Raw genomic sequence first — 21,232 nt, 5'->3', positions numbered from 1 at the left:
TACTCCGGGAACATAGCCCCATTCATGGAGTCATACAGCATGGAAACAGACCCTTCGGTACAACCAGTCCATGCCAAACATAATCCCAAACTAAACTTGTCCCACTTGTCTGCTCTTAGCCCATATCCCTCCAAGCTTTCCTATCCCTGTATTTATCCAAAGAAACATTGTAATTGTACCCACATCCACCACTTCCTTCATTCCGCACGCGAACCTACCTCTGTGGAAAACATTTGCCCCTCGTGTCTTTTTAAAATCTCTCTGTCCTCTCACCTGAAAAATGTGCCCCTTAGTCTTGAAATCCCCCTTCTTAGGGAAAATAGCAGGGAGACTAGAACTGAACACAATACTTCAACATTGACTAATTTAAATATAAATATAGATTTACAAGATCATAAGATGGAGGAACAGCAGTTGGCCATTCAGCCCATCAAGTCTGCTCCACCATTCAATAAGATCATGGCTGATCCTGATAATCCTCAACTTCACTATCCTCAGAGAAGAAATTCCTACTCATCTCTGTCTTAAATGTACCACCTCCTGTTCTGAGATTGTGTGCCCTGGTCCTAGACTCTCCCACAACCTCTCTTGTCAAATTCCCTCAGAACCTTGTATGTTTCAATAAAATTGCTTCTCTTACTTCTATGTTCCAGTGAATACAGATTCAATCTACTCAACGTCTCCTCATAAGATAGTCCCTCCATCCCTGGTGTCAGTCTAATGAACCACTGTTGGACTGCTTTCAAACCCACTGTGTCTTTTCCCAGACCAAAGCTGTCCACAATACTCCACTCATTGGCAAAAGACCGAGTGGGGGAATATGGGCAACGAGGAAGGTTTTCTCACGGAGAGAGGTGTTAGGAATCCGGAAAGCTGCACCTGAAAGTGTTGTTGGGAGCTTGATTCATAAATCATTTTGAAAAGGTCATTGGAATGGTAACTGAGTTTTGGACAAAACAGACGGTCATGGGACTGTTCACAGCTGCAATCCAAAGGGCTAGCACAGGCACAAATGGCTTTCATTAGAGGTGGGTGGTGTCCATTGTTCTGTAATTCTATTTTCTTGTGCTTCCTTTCTTTTCCAGATGCAACAACATATCCTTGCACTTTGCAGGAAGCCACAGTCCGCCTCATTCCCCAAGAATTGTGCAGCAGCAATTTTCTCTACGGCACTGAAGTGACACCAAATATGATCTGTGCAGGAGAAATGATGAAATCTGTCGATGCCTGCCAGGTACCTGCTCTGCCTTATATCCAAGATATCGTGCAGGGCACTAAAATCCTAGTTGGGTTTCAACCGTTACCACAGCAACCACAATTCCAAAACTCACTTCATTGACAGCAGCACTCTTCAACACAAATGTTCATTAGGAAAGGCAGACAGAGTCATGGAGACATAGAGACACAGAGTCATACAGTCAGAGTCATGGAGTCATAGAGACATAGAGTCAAAGAGACATGGAAACACGGAGTCATAGAGCCATAGGGACATAGAGTCATACAGTCGCAGTATCATAGAGTCAGAGTCACAGAGACATAGAATCATAGAGATATAGAGACAAGAAACACAGAAAAATAGAGAAATTGAGTCATAGAGTCAAAGAGACATAGAGACAGAGACATAGAGTCATAGAGACATGGAGTCATAGAGTCAAAGAGACATAGAGACAAAGACCTAGAGACATAGAGTCATAGAGACAGAGATGTAGAGACGTAGAGACATAGTCATAGAGTCATAGAGACATAGAGTCATAGAGACATAGTCATAGAGTCATACATTCACAGAATCATAGCGTCACAGAGACATAGAGTCATATAGACATTGTGTCATAGAGTCATAGAGTCACAGAGACATAGAATCACAGAGTCACAGAGCCATAGTGATAAATGGAGTCATAGAGACATAGAGTCATACAGTCATACAGACATAGAGCATAGAGATGTACAGCATGGAAAAGAGACCCTCGGTCCAATTTGTCCATGCCGACAAGATATCCTACATTAATCTTGTCCTATTTGACAGCATTTGGCCCATATCTGTCTAAACCTTTCCTATTGATATACCTATCCAGGTGCCTTTTAAATGTTGTAATTGTACCAGCCTCCATCATTTCCTCTGGCAGCTCATTCCATACACGCACCACTTTCTGCATGAAAAGGTTGTCCCTTAGGTCCCTTTTAAATCTTTCCCTTCTCACCTTAAACCTATGCCCTCTAGTTTTGGACTCCTCTATCCTGGGGAAAAAGACCTTGTCTATTCACCCATCCATGCTCTCTATGATTTTATAAGATTGTTAAAAGTAGATCATGGGTTAAGCATGGAGACAGTAATGTAGTGATAATCTCATTGGAATAGACCAGACTAATGGTCTGGAGCGATTGATTCGAATACCACCATGGCAGTCGATGGGATTAAATTCAATGAATAAATCTGGAATTTGTATAAAGGCGTGTCTCAGTAGTGGCAACCATGAAACTATTGTTGTAACATCCCAACTAGTTCGCTAGCGTCCTTTGGGAATGGAAATCTACCATCTTTTGTCCCGGTCTGACCTACATGTGAGTTCAGAACCACAGCAACATGGTTGTTTTTCGTAACTGCTATCTGAAATGGCAGAGCAAGCCACAGGATTCAAGGGCGATTAGAGATGGGCAAAAAATATTGGCCTGGTCAGAAGTTCCTGCATCTCAGAAAAGAATTTAAAAAAGAAACAGGACATCAACTGTGAGAAACAAAGCTTACAATACAATAAATTTCAGTCCGAGTCAAATTCTGAAGCAGCGAATTTTATTGAAATGTTCTTGCAAGATGGGTGTTTAACAAGTAGGCACACCGAACCAAAATTACCCCACAATTTATACAGTTTAATTGAGTCTCTCTCAGTACTTCCCCGTTTACCTCATTGGCCTAGCATATTACGTGTCAAACCTATCACTATTCCTTATTGTGTTCTGCACCTGCCTAGCTGCGCTCCACCCTCGTTTACTTCTCCTACTACTCTAAGCTGGGCGACCCTTACTCTTATTTACCTTATCCCTTATTTGCAGCTAACTTGGCTCTTTCTGGTGCCTACAGAGGAATAATATGCTGGGTTGGCATAACTTAATGTTTCTTCCCTCCTTATCTATTTGTCTGTAACATATTCCATTGTTTACAGGCACGTTTGAGCTAACTCAGCTCTGGGCTGAAACAATTATACAATTGTGTAGGTTAGTTCATCACCTTGCATAAGCAATTATAGTTGCAGAAGTAACACTGCTTTACCTATATCCCACATCAACCTTAGATCATGGCTATCACTCTCATCTCTAACTCAGCACCTAATGACGTCAGGCCCCACTGTGGAGATTTGAATTGACACTTAATACAGCATTGAGGGAGGACTGCATTGTCATACAGTGATATAACTTAAGGGAATATGTGTCATGGGGGCACCATGTGACTGGCAGCCAGTTAGTGGAGACGTAATTGGGATGAGGGTGTCTCTAACTGGGCCAACAATTATAGAGTCGGACAGCATGGAAACAGACCCTTCAGTCTAACCAGTCCATGCCGACCAGATATCCCAAACTACAACTAGTCCTTCCTGTCTGCTCTTGGCCCATATCCCTCCTACATTTCTTATTCATGTACTTATCTAAATATCCTTTAAACATTGTAACTGTACCTGCATCCACCACCTCCTCTAAAAGTTCACTTCACACACAAACCACTCTGTAAAATAATTGCCCCCATGTCTTTTTTAAATCTTTCTCCTCTCACCTTAATTATACACCCTCAGTCTTGAAATCCCCCACCCGAGGGAAAAGCCATCTGCCATTCACTTTATCTGTACCCCTTATGATCCAACCTCTCCGTATAACTCAAACTCTCTTCCAGCAACACTCTGGGAGATCTCTTTGGAATCATCTCCATTTATTACCCATCCCTTCCCTTCATGAACTGCTGCAGTTAGATCAGACCCCAGAGTAGATTTCTCTGTTGAACTATTTTGGATTGTGTATAAGTAATAGTTAAAATCTTCAAATAAGTCAAACCTGCGTGTGTTTTAGCAATCCTGTGTGTGTGTGTACGTGTGAGACTGGGGAGTGTGTGAAAAGAAACCAGCAACACTGCAAGAGGCACCACCATTAATATAAGAAACAAGGTTATTATCTCATCGAATTATTACAGCAGAGAAGGTGACCACTTCTGTCTGCACCCATAGTTTTAATCAACTTTTCAGGAAAGAGCAGGTGGCACTTCAACCCAGACTTTCTGATCTAGAGGTAAGGACACTAACCATTGTGTCACTAAAAGCAGAAAGATTAAAGATTGTTCAAAGACGAGTAAGAGAAACTAAACAGCAAAAACGATGTTTGACCCAGTGAATAGTTCAGGTGCAGAATGCACTGTGGAAATGTGGTGAACACAGGTTGGACTATGGTTGGAATAAACTGGTTGGATTGAAGGATCTGCTTCCGTGCTGTATGACTCTATGAAGCATTCAAAAGGGGCATTGGATGGTTATTTGAATAGTAATGGTGGACAGGGATACAGGGAAAAGGCAGGAGACTGGCAGGAAGAGATAGAACTTGTGGGCATGATGAACCGAATGGCCTCCGTTTACAAGGTAAAGGTGCTGTGATTCTGAGTAGGGAGGCTCTGCCAAGAGGCCTTTGATCCTTCAGCCAGCAAATAATGTTTTTGTTTGTGGGAGCTTGCTGTGCACAAATTGGTTGTAAGTAAGTTTTTTGTTGATACCTGCAAAAGATAGCAAAAAATTCAAGTGCTTCCTATAGAAATGTTAGTAGGCCATTCCGCCCATCTGGTGTGCTCTGGCATTGAATCAGACCATCATTGTTACGTATTCTTAAGCCTTTACAAACGTCTGCTAATCCTTTGTCTGTTGCATTGTCTACACAGGGAGATTCCGGAGGCCCTCTAGTTTGCTACAAAGGGGACACAGCATATCTGTACGGGATCGTCAGCTGGGGAGAAGGCTGCGCTAAGATGAACAAGCCGGGAGTCTACACAAGGGTTACCAAGTACATCAATTGGATCTACAGGAAGATCAAACATAGACCAAAATACAACCAGAAAGGCTAAGCTTGCCGGCAGGGGCAGTTCTTACTTCACCAGGAGCAGTTCTTACTTCAACCACCTCCTCCCCTCCTGCGCATGTGGCAATTGTAACTCTGGGAAAAACCGTCTCACATTTTGGGTTAATTACTCCAACCAGAAAAAGAAGAATCCAGTGGAACAGTTGTCAACAGATTTCTGACTCAGTGGGAGGTTGCCAAGCCTCCACGTTTCAGGAATTTAAAACAATTCCAGTGCCATTAAAAAATAAATTGTGTCTTGTTTTATCCTTTTCTCCCATTTTCTTTGGCGGCATTGATGGGACGGCACATTTAACACATAAACTAGGGCACAGCTACCTGGACTACACCACCTCCCACCCTGCCTCCTGTAAAAACGCTATCCCTTATTCCCAATTCCTCCGCCTCCATCGCATCTGCTCCCAGGAGGACCAATTCCACCACAGAACACACCAGATGGCCTCCTTCTTCAAAGACCACAATTTCTCCTCCCATATGGTCGATGATGCCCCCATCTCATCCACTTCCTGCACCTCGAACTCTACCCCTCTAACCGCAACAAGGCCAGAAGCCCCCTAGTCTTCGCCTTCCAGCCCACCAACATCCATACACATCTTATCATCCGCCACCATTTCCACCACCTACAAACAGACCCCACCAACAGAGATATATTTCCCTCCCCGCCCCATCGGCGTTACGTAAAGACTATTCCCTCAGTGACTCCCTTGTTAGGTCTATGCCGCTTCCCACCAGCCCACCCCCCACCCCAGCACCTTCTCCTGCCACCGCAAGAAGTGCAAAACCTGCGCCAACACCCCCCCCCCTTACCTCCATCCAAGGCCCCAATGGAGCCTTTCACATCCGTCAGAGATTTACCTGCATTTCCACAAATGTCATATTTGTTGCTCCTGATGTGGTCTCCGCCAGGATGTCTACTTGCGGAACACTTCAGAGAATATCTCTGGGACATACACATGAAACAACCCCACCACCTCATGACTGAACACTTTAACTCCCCCTCCCTCTCCGCCAAGGACATGCAGGTCCTGGGCCTCCTCCACCGCCAAACCCATACCACCTGACACCTGGAGGAAGAAAGCCCCATCTTCCTTCTTGGGACCCTCCAACCACACAGGGTCAATGCGGATTTTATCAGTTTCCTCATCACACCCCTCCCCCACCTTATCCTAGGTCCAACCTTCCAACTCGGCACCGCTCTCTTGACCTGTCCTACCTGCCCATCTTCCTTCCCACCTATCAACTCCACCCTCCTCTCCGACCTATCACATTCCACCACAACTTAATCAACCTTTAGCATTCCCAGGTCCCTTCCTCCCCAACCCCTAAGCCCCAACCTGTCTCCCATTTATCTCTCAGCCCCCTTAGGGCAACCCCTCATTCCTGATGAAGAGCTTATGCTCAAAACGTCGATTCTCCTGCTCCTCGGGTGCTGTTTGACCTGCTGTGCTTTTCCAGCACCACACTCTTTGACTCAGATTTCCAGCATCTGCCGTCCTCACTTTCTCCCTGGTAATTACATCTGTTAAAGCATCATGAATGTAAGGGATTTGCTATCCCAGTGGATGCTGGGACATTGATTAAATTTAAGGAGAAGGAAGGCATGAATTTTATTCCGTAATGGGTTGAAGGGTCATGGGGAGCTGGCAGGAGTGTGGAATTGAGGCCGAGATGAGATCAGCCATGATCGTATTAAATGGCGGAGCAGGCTCGAGGGGCCGAATGGCCTCCTCCTGCTTCTTTACTCTTCATAAAAATGTCATGGTGTTGGTGAGATGCTTGACTGAGCTGTGATTGACTGAAATGGGAAGGTCATGTGATTGGACAATATCTGACTAGCAAACCTGTGACAGAGGGGCTTTGGAGGGTGGTAGGCAGAGGGGTGCGTGGGTGTCAGTTTGATGAACTGACCTGCAAATGGTCCTTTTAGGAATCCTGAGTGGTTCCAGGTGGATACAAGGCCCTTGTCAATGCAGGTTTACAAGCGCATTAAGGAATCACAGATTAGAACATCCTCCTGACAGGCATCTTCATTCTGAATCATGTGAGGAGCAATCTATTGATTCCACTCTCTGCAGTTCCCTTGTCTCCCTAAGAATACTGAGTAGGACCAAGATGAGGAGAAATTCCTTCACCCAGACAGTGCTGAGCCTGTAGAATTCTTTGCCACAGAAAGGCAGTTGAGGAAAAACATTGAATGATTCCAAGAAGGAGACAGATATTGTTCTTTGGGCTGAAGAGATCAAACAGTTTGGGGAGAAAGTAGGAAAAGGGGACTGAGTTGGATGATCAACTGTGAATGATTGTGTAGACTCAAAGGGCCGAATGGCCTACATCTGCTCCTCTTTTCTATGTCTCTATGTCCCAGCAAATTTACTTCCAGATATTGATTCGCTTCCTTTCCGGAAGCGATTATTGATTCCACTTCCACCAGACTATCAGAGTCTGCTTCTCAGATCCTAAACATTTGTTGCCCCTTGACTTGTTCAGGGAGAGGAGTGCATTATTTCCCCCTCCAATTCTATTTTGATTTAATCCCTGCCCTCCCCTTCACTGTTCGATCACGCAGCATTGCCCTTTGATGTGAAAGATGCTGCTTGTCACTGGCCACTTGGGTGTTTCCTTTCCTCCTGGTGGTGGAAATTGAATAAAAATTCGTACATCTTCTGTCTTTCACTAAAAAAATAAATAAACAGGAGTGACAGAGGTTCAGCTCACTCTGAGAGAAGAAAAAACACGTTGCAGAGAGAGGTTTGCTCTTGTATTGTCACTGGTTCTTTCTCTTGTCACTTGAATATTTAAACACCCCCCCCACCCCCATCCCCAGCTTATCCACCATAGGAAACAGTCTCTGTCTACATCCTTTCCTATTTTGAACATCTCTGTCAAATCTCACCTTTGTCTTCAAGTAAAAGCAAAATGCCGCAGATGCTGGAGATCTGAAATAAAAACAGAGAGTGCAGGAGAAATTCCGCAGGTCTGGCAGCATCTGTGAGGAGACAATCGGAGTTAGTGTTTTTGAGTCCAGTAGAGACTTCTGCAGTGTTCTCTGTTTTGATTCTGATCTTAGCTTTCTTTGTTCTAACAGGACAACTCTGGATTCTTCAGTCTTTGAATTCAATTGTTATTACAGTCATAGACTCATAGGGATGTACAGCATTGAAAAGGACCCTTTGGTCCGACTCGTCCATGCCGACCAGATATCCTAATCTAATCTAGTCCAGCACTTAGCCCATATCCCTCTAAACCATTCCTATTCATGTACCCATCCAGATGCCTTTTGAATGTTATAATTGTTCAGACAGCTGTATAGGGTTCTTTCTCTGACCATGTAGTCACAGCCTTTGTCTGTCATCCTCCATTTTAAAGTGCCGTTATCTTGATCTTTTGTCCCCCCAAAGTTCCAAAACAATGCAACATCGTATGAAACAATAATTGCTGCTCCTGGAATTTGAGGAAATCACCTCCAACACCTAAAATACTTCAATAAAAGGAGTAGCTATCACAGCCACACTTGTACTCCATTTTGGATTTTATAAACTTCTATAAGGTCACCCCTCAGCCCCCGATGCTCCAGGGAAAACGGCTCCAGCCTGTTCAGTCTCTCCCTATGGCTCAACTCTTCCAACCCTGGGAACATCCTTGTAAATCTTTTCTGAACCCTTCCAAGTTTTACAACATCCTTCCGATAGGAAGGAGACCAGTTCTTTATCTATGCACCCATTCTTGGAAATGAGAGTGTGGTTCTGGAAAAGCACAGAGGTGAGGCAGCATCCGAAAAGTAGGAGAATCAATGTTTCGGGCAAAGGCTCTTCTGAAACGTCGACTCTCCTGTTCCTCGGATGCTGCCTGACCTGCTGTGCTTTTCCAGCCCCACACTCTCGACTCTGATCTCCAGCATCAGAAGTCCTCACTTTCTCCATTCTTGGAAATGACCCACCCCCATACGGCCTACTTAAGAACTCCTCCTCATTTCCCTCCCCCCCCCCCCCCACCCAACACACCTTCCAGAAATGTGGTGGGCAGAATTGGACAATATATCATATGTGGGTTCACATTCATCTTTCTTTGGGTTTGGCCTATCCCCTACAAACAGTGTAATATAAACCTCTGTTAATGCCACCCAGTTAATATTCTGGATGTGTTTATTAAAAGGGTGGGTGAACATTCCCCAGATTTCTCCTGTTTCTTTGCGTTTAAATGGTTGGGAGTAGAGGTTTGGGACATGTGAGGCAGGGGGAGGAAGTCTGGGCTGGGATGTCAGATTGTCCTAGTGCCTTGGGCCCAAGGCTTTTGGATGTGCTTTTCAATGGAGGTGGAAAACCACTGGACAGTATTCAGAAAGATCACACAAACAAATATGTCAGCTTTTTCATGTGAATTGTGCATTACTGCTGTTATGGACTAGGCCAGACCCTCAAAACATTCTTAAGCAGGCAGCCCAGGCCATAACTTTGCAATTTGTTTCATTAAGTGTACAGTGGGAATTACCCAGAGTAATTTAGCCAGGTTGACTACCAGGTTTTAAAACAGAAAAATGTATTCACAAAATTACACAATGAAACAGAAAGAGCAGAATAAGGAACCGCTACAGAACTCAGTCTATCCAAGCTAGACTTAATTATGCTGTTCCAAATATGTACAACAGTCCCAATAAACAAATCCCCTAAGACACAGTAAAAATGAAGCAAAGGTTTACAGGTCGAAGTTAGAAGGGCAGAAGGAGAGGGAGTCTAGCAGCCTGTTTCCACACAGCCCACAGCTGAGCTCCTTAACTAATTCTGGACTGAACTGCTCAGCCCGAGAGCTGGCCACTCCTCCTTGACTTATACAGGTCACTTCAAAAAAGATAAAAGCTTTGACCTAAAGACCCATCTGTTTACGTATAAACAAAAAGGCCTTTCATCTCTGTACCAAACTCAGCCGTTTCAGAGCCCGGAGTGTTTTATGACCCCCCCTGAAAAAAAACCAAGGAGACAATCTCCTTGAAAAAAGGAACAGCTTTTAGAAAAACTGGACCAGCTTTGTGACACCTCCCCCCTTAAAAAAAAGAACCATCAAAATCAAAAGATGGCTTCATTTTTAAAACCCCTTCAAAACAAACTGTTTACTAGTCTAAACACACACATATACTTTACTGACTATACACATGCAAACATGCACAACCACATGTGAATTCAGGCCGTGGTACACCCGTCACCCAACGCCTCCGTATCTCATTCGAGTCTCACTAACACATCGGCATTCACGTTTCTGCGACCTGCCACCTGCACAATTGTCAAATTGAGTGGCTGCAGCAACAAGCTCCATCTAAACAGTCTGGCATTTTTGTCCTTAACTTTTTTCACAAATGTCAATCAGTGAATACGATTGCCTCAGATGCATTACTGGTAATATAGATTCTGAAATTTTGTAATGCGAGCACCAAGCTCCAAGTCTCTTTCTCTACCATTGAATATTTCTGTTGATGAATGTTCAACTTCCTGGAAAAATACCCAATGGGTCTATCTATTCCCTCATCATCCTCCTGCAGGAGCACCGCACCGACCCCCACATCCCTGACATCGATAGCCACCTTGAAAGGCTTTGTGTAAACCTGGTGTGGCTAATACTGGGGCAGTGGTTAGCACAGTTTTTCAAGGCTGTCAAATGCCTTTTGACAGTCCACTGTCCACTGAAAGTTCTTGCCCTTTTTTAACAATTTGGTGAGCGGAGCAGCCACACTGCTAAAGTTCAGCACAAACTTCCGGTAAAATCTGTTCAATCGCAGGAACCATAGTACTGTTCTTTTTGTCGATGGTGCGTGAAATTCCCCAATTAATTTTGTTTTAGCATCCCGTGGGGCCATTTGTCTGCGTCCAATAACAAGGCCCAGGAAGGTGGCTTAGCCTTTGGCAAATCCACTTTTAGCCAGGTTTACCACAAGCCTGCCTTCCGAAGTCGATCGAACAATGCTATAAATGTTCCTTCCATTGAGTCATAGAGTCATCGGCACAGAAACAGACCCTTCAGTCCAACTTGTCCATGCCGATAAGATATCCTAAACTAATCTAGTTCCATTTGCCAGCATTTGGCCCATATTCCTCTAAATCTTTCCTATTCATATACCCATCCAGATGCCTTTGAAATGTTGTCATTGTACCAGCCTCCACCACTTCCTCTGGCAGCTCATTCCATACACACACCACCCACTGCATAAAAAGGTTGCCCCTTAGGCCCTTTTTGAATCTATCCCATTTCACATTAAACCTATGCCCTTTAGTTTTGGACTCCCTTACCCTGAGGACAAGATCTTGGCTATTCACCTGACCCAAGCCCTTCATGGTTCTATAAATCTCTGAATGACTAAAAATCAGCAGGTCATCAATATACACCACACAGTTGGGTAATCCAGCAATGACCTTATTAGTCAGTGTCTGAAATGTGGCGGGAGTGTTTTTAATACCAAATGGCATGACTTTGAACTGATATAATCCATTTGGTGTTTTGAAAGCCGAAATTGCCTTTGCTCTCTCTGACAAATGTACTTGCCAGTAACCTCTGAGCATGTCCAACTTAGAATGTAAGTTGGTTATCCCACCTTTTTGATACTCTCCTCCAGTTGTGGAAGTGGATATGCATCAGTCATTGCAACGGCATTAACTTTGCGATAGTCCACACATAACCGTTGGGTATCATCTGATTTGGGCACCATGACTATGGGTGAGCTCCAGTTACTGTAACTCACTTTGATTATGCCATCTTGGAGCATGTGTTCTATCTCCTTCTGAACATGTGCCAACTTTAGAAAGTTACGACTATGAGGATGTTGCTTAATCGGAACAGCATCTCCTATATATACATAGTACATCCCAGTTTATTTTCGCATATCTCCCCATGTGATAGTAATAACTCTTTCAGGTCATTTCCATTTTCTTGTGGAAGGTAACTCAATAATTTATCCCAATTTTTGACAACTTCCTCATTGTCCAATTTGATTTGAGGAATGTCCAATTCAGAATCCTCTGTGCTGTAATCATTAACACCTTCTCCTCTTGCTTTCCTTCCCTATCAAAATACCTTTTGAGCATATTCACAAAGAGTCATAGAGATGTACAACATGGAAACAGACTCTTTGGTCCAACCTGTCCATGCTGACCAGATATCCCAACCCAATCTACTCCCACTTGCCAGCACCTGGCCCATATCCCTCCAAACCCTTCCTATTCATATACCTATCCAGATGCCTTTTAAATGTTGCAATTGTACCAGCCTCCACCACTTCCTCTGGCAGCTCATTCCATACACGTACCACTCTCTGAGTGAAAAAGTTGCCCCTTAGGTCTCTTTTATATCTGTCCCCTCTCACCCTAAACCTATGCCCTCTAGTTCTGGACTCCCCCAACCCAGGAAAAAAACCCTGTCTATTTATCCCATCCATGCCCCTCATAATTTTATAAACCTCTATAAGGTCACCCCTCAGTCTCCAACGCTCCAGGGAAAACAGCCCCACCTGTTCAGCCTCTCCCTGTAGCTCAGATCCTCCAACTCTGGCAACATCCTTGTAAATCTTTTCTGAACCCTTTCAAATTTCACAACATCTTTCCGATAGGTGGGAGACCAGAATTGCACGCAATATTCCAACAGTGGCCTAACCAATGTCCTGTACAGCTGCAACATGACCTCCCAACTCATGTAAACAATACTCTTGAAGAAGCTCTCTTCCTCCCTCTACAAGGATTTCAGTGAGTCCCTCTCTCACTGCACACCCTAGGTCATCTCCTCTGCACAGAAGCTCTTCAGCCACGTTCTCAAACAGACTCGCTACCACAGCCACATCTCCTCCCTCAGCATCTCCCTACGGAACCGACTGATCCCGCACGGACTCCAGACTACGTTCAGACCAACAAAATTTGGACCCAACCAGGACAACCAGTACCTACAACAAATCCGAAGCCTCCAGCAACAGACCTCCCTCTGGATTCTCCGCTACACGCTTACAGCCATGCGCCGCTACCTACATTTCCTGCAATTAGACCTACCCCAGCTCAGGACAACACTCTCACAGACCTGTAAAGGACCTCTACTGTTCTTCATCCACAGAAGAATCCATACACTAAACAAACAGTTCTTCCTGGCCATATCGGAAATTAAAGACAGTAAGTACCAAAAACTTTCATGTACTTACCCCCACACTCTGGGTTCCTCAACTGTTCCAGAATCTTCCATCGGCCTCCGAAATCGGTCCGGCGCCATTAACCACGCGTCTGCTACAATGTCCGCGGCAACAACTGCCGCTGCAGACCATGACGTCACTTCCGCCCCCACCGACCTCGCAACCTCTGCGATCGCCGCCCAGACAACCGCCTCCACGATCGCCAGGAAGACCATCGCCGACAGATTCGCGGCCCCCGCGCTATCGGGAATAACACTGTCTTGGTCGTCGCCACAGCCACTTCCGACCCCAGTGACAGCACTAACCTGCACGACCACAACGCCGCATGTGTCTCCGCCCCCACGCCGATCTCCGACACCACGCTTAACTCCACCCCCACGCCGATCTCTGTCACCATGCCTAACCCCGCCCCCACGCCGATCTCCGTCACCACGTCGAACCCCGCCCCCACGTCGATCTCCGTCACGTCTAACCCCGCCCCCACGCCGATCTCCGTCACCATGCCCAACTCCGCCCCCATGCCGATCTCCGTCCCAGCCCCCACTCCCAGCTCCAGCCCCACTCCACTTCCTAGCTCCCAGCCCTGCTGTGTTTTCACCATCCCTCCAGAACTACCCCTCTCTGAGGATGAAAGATCAGTCCTCGGCAGAGGCCTCACCTTCATTCCCCTACGCTCTCGGATCAATGAGTTCAACATGCGGCGTGACATCGAACAATTCTTCCCCCGCCTTCGCCTCCGCGCCTACGTCTTCAACCAAGACTCTCGCCCACCCTCTGATGACCCCTTCTCCGGCTTCCAACACTCCCCATCCACCTGGACACCCCGTGCTGGCCTCTTACCCGCCCTCGATCTCTTCATAGCCAACTGCCGCCGCGACATTAACCACCTCAACTTATCCAACCCTCTCACCCACTCCAACCTCTCACGCTCGGAACGTGCAGCCCTCCACTCCCTCCATTCCAACCCCAACCTCACTATCAAACCAGCAGACAAGGGAGGCGCGGTAGTAGTTTGGCGCACCGATCTTTACACCGCTGAGGCTAAACGCCAGCTCGCGGACACCTCCTCCTACTGCCCCCTTGACCATGACCCCACCTCCCACCACCAAACCATCATCTCCCAGACCATCCATAACCTCATCACCTCAGGGGATCTCCCATCCACCACCTCCAACCTCATAGTCCCACAACCCCACACCGCCCTTTTCTACCTCCTGCCCAAAATCCACAAACCTGACTGCCCCGGACGACCCATTGTCTCAGCCTGCTCCTGCCCCACCGAACTCATCTCTGCATACCTCAACACAGTCCCGTCCCCCTTAGTCCAAGAACTCCACATCTACGTTCGGGACACCACCCACGCCCTCCACCTCCTCCATGATTTTCGCTTCCCCGGTCCCCAACGCCTTATCTTCACCATGGACATCCAGTCCCTGTACACCTCCATCCCCCATCACGAAGGACTTAAAGCCCTCCGTTTCTTCCTTTCCCGCCGTACCAACCAGTACCCTTCCACTGACACCCTCCTTCGACTGACTGAACTGGTCCTCACCCTGAACAACTTCTCTTTCCATCCCTCCCACTTCCTCCAAACCAAAGGAGTAGCCATGGGCACCCACATGGGCCCCAGCTATGCCTGCCTCTTTGTAGGATATGTGGAGCTACACTGGCACCCCCCCCCCCACCTTTTCCTCCGCTACATCGATGACTGTATCGGCGCTACCTCGTGCTCTCATGAGGAGGTTGAACAGTTCATCCACTTTACCAACAACTTCCACCCCGACGTCAAATTCACCTGGACCGTCTCAGACTCCTCCCTCCCCTTCCTAGACCTTTTCATTTCTATCTCGGGTGACCGAATCGACACGGACATTTACTATAAACCGACCGACTCCCACAGCTACCTAGACTACACCTCCTCCCACCCTGCCCCCTGTAAAAACGCCATCCCATATTCCCAATTCCTTCGTCTCTGCCGCATCTGCTCCCAGGAGGACCAGTTCCAAAACCGTACAACCCAGATGGCCTCCTTCTTCAAGGACCGCCATTTCCCGCCAGACGTAGTCGACGATGCCCTCCACCGCATCTCTTCCACTTCCCGCTCCTCCACCCTTGAGCCCCGCCCCTCCAACCGCCCCCAGGACAGAACCCCACTGGTCCTCACCTACCACCCCACCAACCTCCATGTACAATGTATCATCCGCCGTCATTTCCGCCACCTCCAAACGGACCCTACCACCAAGGATATATTTCCCTCCCCTCCCCTATCAGCGTTCCGAAAAGACCACTCCCTCCATGACTCCCTCGTCAGGTCCACACCTCCCACCAACCCAACCTCCACTCCCGGCACCTTCCCCTGCAACCGCAAGAAATGCAAAACTTGTGCCCACACCTTCCCCCTTACTTCCCTCCAAGGCCTCAAGGGACCCTTCCATATCCACCACAAATTCACCTGCACCTCCACACACATCATCTATTGCATCCGCTGCACCCGATGTGGCCTCCTCTATATTGGGGAGACCGGCCGCCTACTTGCGGAACGTTTTAGAGAACACCTCTGGGACACCCGGACCAACCAACCCAACCACCCCGTAGCCCAACACTTTAACTCCCCCTCCCACTCCACCAAGGACATGCAGTTCCTTGGACTCCTCCATCGCCAGACCATAGCAACACAACGGTTGGAGGAAGAGCGCCTCATCTTCTGCCTGGGAACCCTCCAACCACAAGGGAAGAACTCAGATTTCTCCAGTTTCCTCGTTTCCCCTCCCCCCACTTTGTCTCAGTCAAATCCCTCGAACTCAGCACCGCTTTTCTAACCTGCAATCTTCTTCCTGACCTCTCCGCCCCCACCCCACTCCGGCCTATCACCCTCACCTTGACCTCCCTCCACCTATCGCATTTCCAACGCCCCTCCCCCAAGTCCCTCCTCCCTACCTTTTATCTTAGCCTGCTGGACACACTTTACTCATTCCTGAAGAAGGGCTTATTCCTGAAGAAGGGCTTATGCCCGAAACATCGATCCTCCTCTTCTTTGGATGCTGCTTGACCTGCTGCGCTTTTCCAGCAACACATTTTCAGCTCTGATCTCCAGCATCTGCAGCCCTCACTTTCTCCTAAAGAATACTCTGACCAATAAAGGAAAGCATACCAAATGCCTTCTTCATTATCCTATCTACCTGTGACTCCACTTTCAAGGAGCTATGAACCTGCACTCCAAGGTCTCTTTGTTCAGCAACACTTCCCAGGACCTTACCATTAAGTATATAAGTCCTGCTAAGATTTGCTTGCTAAAAATGCAGCACCTCGCATTTATCTGAATTAAATTCCATCTCCACCTCTTGGCCCATTGGCCCATCTGATCAAGATTCTATTGTAATCTGAGGTAACCTTCTTCACTGACAAATACACCTCCAATTTTGGTGTCTTCTGCAAACTTATTAACTGTACCTCTTATGCTCGCATCCAAATCATTGATATAAATGATGAAAAGTAGAGGACCCAGCACCGATCCTTATGGCATTCCACTGGTCACAGGCCTCTAGTCTGAAAAACAACCCTCCACTGCCACCCTCTGTCTTCTACCTTTGAGCCAGTTCTGTATCCAAATGGTTCTCCTTGTATTCCATGAGATCTAACCTTGCTAACCAGTCTCCCATGGGGAACCTTGTTGAACGCCTTACTGAAGTCCATACAGATCAGATCCACCGCTCTGCACATGACATACGCTGTGAGATTTCTTCCTGTTTGGAGTCCTTATCAAGTAGCTCACCTCACCGAATTTCCTCTTGATTTGATAAGATCCACTAAACCTACCTTTTAAAGGCTCACCCGTTACTGGAAGTAACATCAATACCTTATCCCCAATTGCAAAATTGCAGGGTTGTGATTTCTTATCCATGTCTTGTTTCTGTGTATGCTGTGATATGTTTAAATTCTGTCTGGCCAACTCCCCAGCTCTATTTAATCATTCTCTAAAATTTGACACATAGTCCAAATGGGTGGTCTCTGAATTTGGACTTATTAATTCCTCCTTAATCAATTTTAACAGTTTTCTTACTTCATGCCCAAAATTTAATTCAAATAGACTGAATTTGGTCGATTCATTTGGTACATCTCTGATCGCAAAAAGTACAAACAGAATTCCTTTATCCCAATCAACTGGATAATCCTGACCATAAGCCCTCAACATGGTCTCTAATGTTTGATGCCATCTTTTGAGCGCTCCCTGTGATTCTGGGAGGTACGCAGTAGATTTGCACTGCCTTATTCCCGAGTTATCCACAACCTCCTTGAATAGTTTGGATGTGAAGTTTGATCCTTGATCTGACTGGATCTCTATTGGTAGTCCATATCTAGTAAAAGATTTGAATAATTCTTCTACAACCCTTTTTACTGTGATATTGCGTAATGGGATTGCCTCTGGAAATCTAGTCGACACATGAATTATTATTAATAAATACTTATTCCCATTTTTTGTTTGAGGTAGAGGACCAATGCAATCAATCAAAACACTTGTGAAAGGTTCCTCAAAAGCTGGAATATGCGTTAAAGGTGCAGGTTTTATTATTGCCTGTGGGGTTCCGATTAGCTGAATGTATGACACGTCTGGCAAAATTCAACTACATCCTTGTGTATCTTAGCCTGTGTTTTCCTCACTCCTAAATGACTTTCAAGTGGTAGCTCATCCGCCACTCACAGCACCTCCTTTCTATACCCTACTGACAAAACAATTTGATGAATCTCTGCCCATTTCTCATCTGCTTGGATGTGTGATGATCTCAATTTCCTCATTAAGACATCATTTGTTAAGTAATAACACACAGGGATGCATTCACTCTCCTCTGTATATGCCTTTTGATACAACTGTCTTAAGTTCTCATCTTTCTGCTGTAACTCAATAAGCTTAGCAGAGCTAAAGATGCTTACATGTTTACCTAGTTGCTCCTGCTCTGACTCACTTATCTGATCAAAAAAGTCCATGATGAAGCTATGTCAGCTTCCTTATCTGTGCCTTTTGATCTTTCCTGCTTCAGCTTGTGCCTCCATGATCTTTGTGACCACATAATCAGGGAAAATTCCTGGATAAATATTCTTCATGTCTTCAGTTGCCTGCATATCCACTGGCTTTTCAACTAGAGTAGGCAGCACGCCAACCGATATCATTTGCAAGGACAAATTGTATTCCTGGAGCTGAGAGTTTGTCCAGTATTCCTACCACAAATTCTCTACTCTTCTGTGGACTCTCTAGCCTCACTTCACATAATTGAGCACTTTTTGTCTCACCATGAATTCCTGTCACCAGTACCTTTTCTGGCAATAGTCCAGGAGCACATATCTCCTCATCCCTCAGCACTACAGACTGAGAGGATCCTGTGTCCCTTAATATTGTAACCTCTTTACCTGCTACTCCTGGCCTATGTGAATAACCTTTACCTTTGCATGTATGTTTTTTAAAGCAGATCTGGCACTTCCTCCTTAACCAGCCACTGATCAACTTGTACACTCTGAGGCAGTTGTCTAACTTCCCTTGTGCTTTTTGTTACTAGTCCAACAAAACTCCCAAACCTGCCCAGTTCTCCTACATCTGGCTTTCTCCTAGCCCACCAACACTGCAATTTCGTGTGGTCCACTTTATTACAATGAAAACACTGGAGCTTTTTAACTTCTTTGTCCCCTCAAGGGTTTCTTTTTTACCCTGTGATAAGTTATCCTTATGATCTTCACTGAGATCTACCTTTCCCTTTCCACGTGAGGATTTCTCTTTGCCCCAATTTCTATCCCTCATGGACTGAAAGTGAATCTGGAAGCCAAACCGTGTTTTTTGGACCAGCTCATCATCATCAGCCCCTTCAGCTGCTAACCTTACTGTTTTAACTCTCTATTCTTCCACATGAGTTCACCCTACTTCCTCCCTACGCTTATCTTCAGCTTTATCTCCAGCCTTTTAAGCTGACTTTCCTTTTTAAGTGTCATTTTCTGAAGTTAAAACTCTCTTTCTTTCCCTTCTGCTAAAACCCTTTGTTCTTTTGCCCGCTCTTCTGCTTTTAATCGTAACTCAAACTGTTTCATTTCTGCTGCCCTTTCCTTATCTCTTGCCTCTAACTCAAGTTGCTTCATTTGCAATTGAATTTTTACCACCTCTACAGATTCTGAAGGTGTTTCCAACAAGTTTAAATGCTGAGCTACTGCTGTAATTATCTCTCCTTTCCTCACAGAAGCAGGTCTCAGCTGGTCTGCTAATTCCTGCAGCTCGGTCTTATTCACCTTTTGCAAAACTTCCAAAGTCACCGCATCTACTTCCAGAAAACATTTGGCGATTGAAAGGCCATTACTATCCCAAGCTTTATCTACCCACCAAACCAGCACCAGAAATAAAGATACTAGCATCAACCACTCACTGTTTAAAATCCCGGAGGAACCCCCAATCTGTTATGGACTAGGCCAGACCACTCAATACATTCTTAAGCGGGTAGCCCAGGCCATAACTTTACAATTTGTTTCATTAAGTGTACAGTGAGAATTACCCAGAGTAATTTAGCCAGGTTTGAAAACAAACAAAACTTATTCACAAAATTACACAATGAAACAGAAAGAGCAGAATAAGGAACCGCTACAGAACTCAGTCTATCCAAACTATACTTAATTATGCTGTTCCGAATATACACAACAGTCCCAATAAACAAACCCCCTTAAACACAGTAAAAATGAAGCAAAGGTTTACAGATCGAAGTTAGAAGGGCAGAAGGAGAGAGAGTCTATCAGCCTGTTTCCACACAGCCTACAGCTGAGCTCCCTAACTAACTCTGGACTGAACTGCCTTTCATCTCTGCACCAAACTCAGCCGTTTCAGAGCCTGGAGTGTTTTATGACTCCTCTGATAAAAATCAAGGACACAGTCTCCTTGAGAAAAGGAACAGCTTTTAGAAAAACGGGACCATTTTTTTGACACTTCCAATTCCAACATTAGTCCCTAATAGCCCTCAAACTGAATAGCTCTTTGGATCATTTCAGGGGGGACATTTAAGAGTCAACCACGTTGCTGTGGGTCTGGAGTCACATGTAGGTCAGACCAAATAAAGATTGCAGATTTACCTTCCCTAAAAGTTATTAGTGAACCAGATGGGTTTATACAACAAATCATCGTCATTGTTACTGAGATCACCTTTCCATATTCCAGATTTTTGAACAGATGAATTTAAATTCCACAAGATTCCTTGATGGGACTTGAATCCATGTTATTGCCAGAGTTTTGGCCCAGCCCTCAGGATTATGAGACCAGTGACTGTATTGCAACACCATAGTGCTGAGATCTCTGGACTAGTTACCCTGGTAAATAAAAAAACTGAAAGAACTGAGGTTGCTGAAAATCAGAAACCAAAACAGCAATTGCTGCAAAAGCTCAGCAGGTCTGGCAATGTCTGTGGAGAGAAATCAGAGTTAACGTTTCGGTCCAGTGACCCTTCCTCAGAACACTGGCTGATGGTCTTTGTTTACATAGAACATAGAACATAGAAGAATACAGCGCAGTACAGGCCCTTCAGCCCTCGATGTTGTGCCGATCCAAGCCCACCTAACCTACACTAGCCCACTATCCTCCATATGCCTATCCAATGCCCGCTTAAATGCCCATAATGAGGGTGAGTCCACCACTGCTACTGGCAGGGCATTCCATGAACTCACGACTCGCTGAGTAAAGAACCTACCCCTAACATCTGTCCTATACCTACCCCCCCTTAATTTAAAGCTATGCCCCCTTGTAATAGCTGACTCCATACGTGGAAAATGATTCTCACTGTCGACCCTATCTAAACCCCTAATCATCTTGTACACCTCTATCAAGTCACCCCTAAACCTTCTTTTCTCCAATGAAAACAACCCCAAGTGCCTCAGCCTTTCCTCATACGATCTTTCTACCATACCAGGCAACATCCTGGTAAACCTCCTCTGCACCCGTTCCAATGCCTCCACATCCTT

General features: G+C 45.7%; 1 protein-coding gene across 1 annotated transcript in view; it reads left to right on the top strand.

The window, feature by feature from the left end:
- hgfac (HGF activator) overlaps positions 1–5,344 on the top strand; it is an 82,712-nt gene extending 77,368 nt beyond the window's left edge. The window contains exons 18-19 of the mRNA XM_043703685.2: positions 1,086–1,234; positions 4,907–5,344. Of these exons, the coding sequence (XP_043559620.2) occupies positions 1,086–1,234; positions 4,907–5,089 (332 nt within the window). The 3' untranslated portion in view covers positions 5,090–5,344. The remainder of the gene's footprint in view (positions 1–1,085; positions 1,235–4,906) is intronic.
- The last annotated feature ends 15,888 nt before the right edge of the window (positions 5,345–21,232 follow it).

This window comes from Chiloscyllium plagiosum, unplaced genomic scaffold (assembly GCF_037043375.1).
Source record: "Chiloscyllium plagiosum isolate Xiang-an unplaced genomic scaffold, Cpla_swu_hap1 HiC_scaffold_2, whole genome shotgun sequence".
Classification (NCBI taxonomy): Eukaryota; Metazoa; Chordata; class Chondrichthyes; order Orectolobiformes; family Hemiscylliidae; genus Chiloscyllium; species Chiloscyllium plagiosum.
This window is presented reverse-complemented; position numbering and strand designations above follow the sequence as displayed.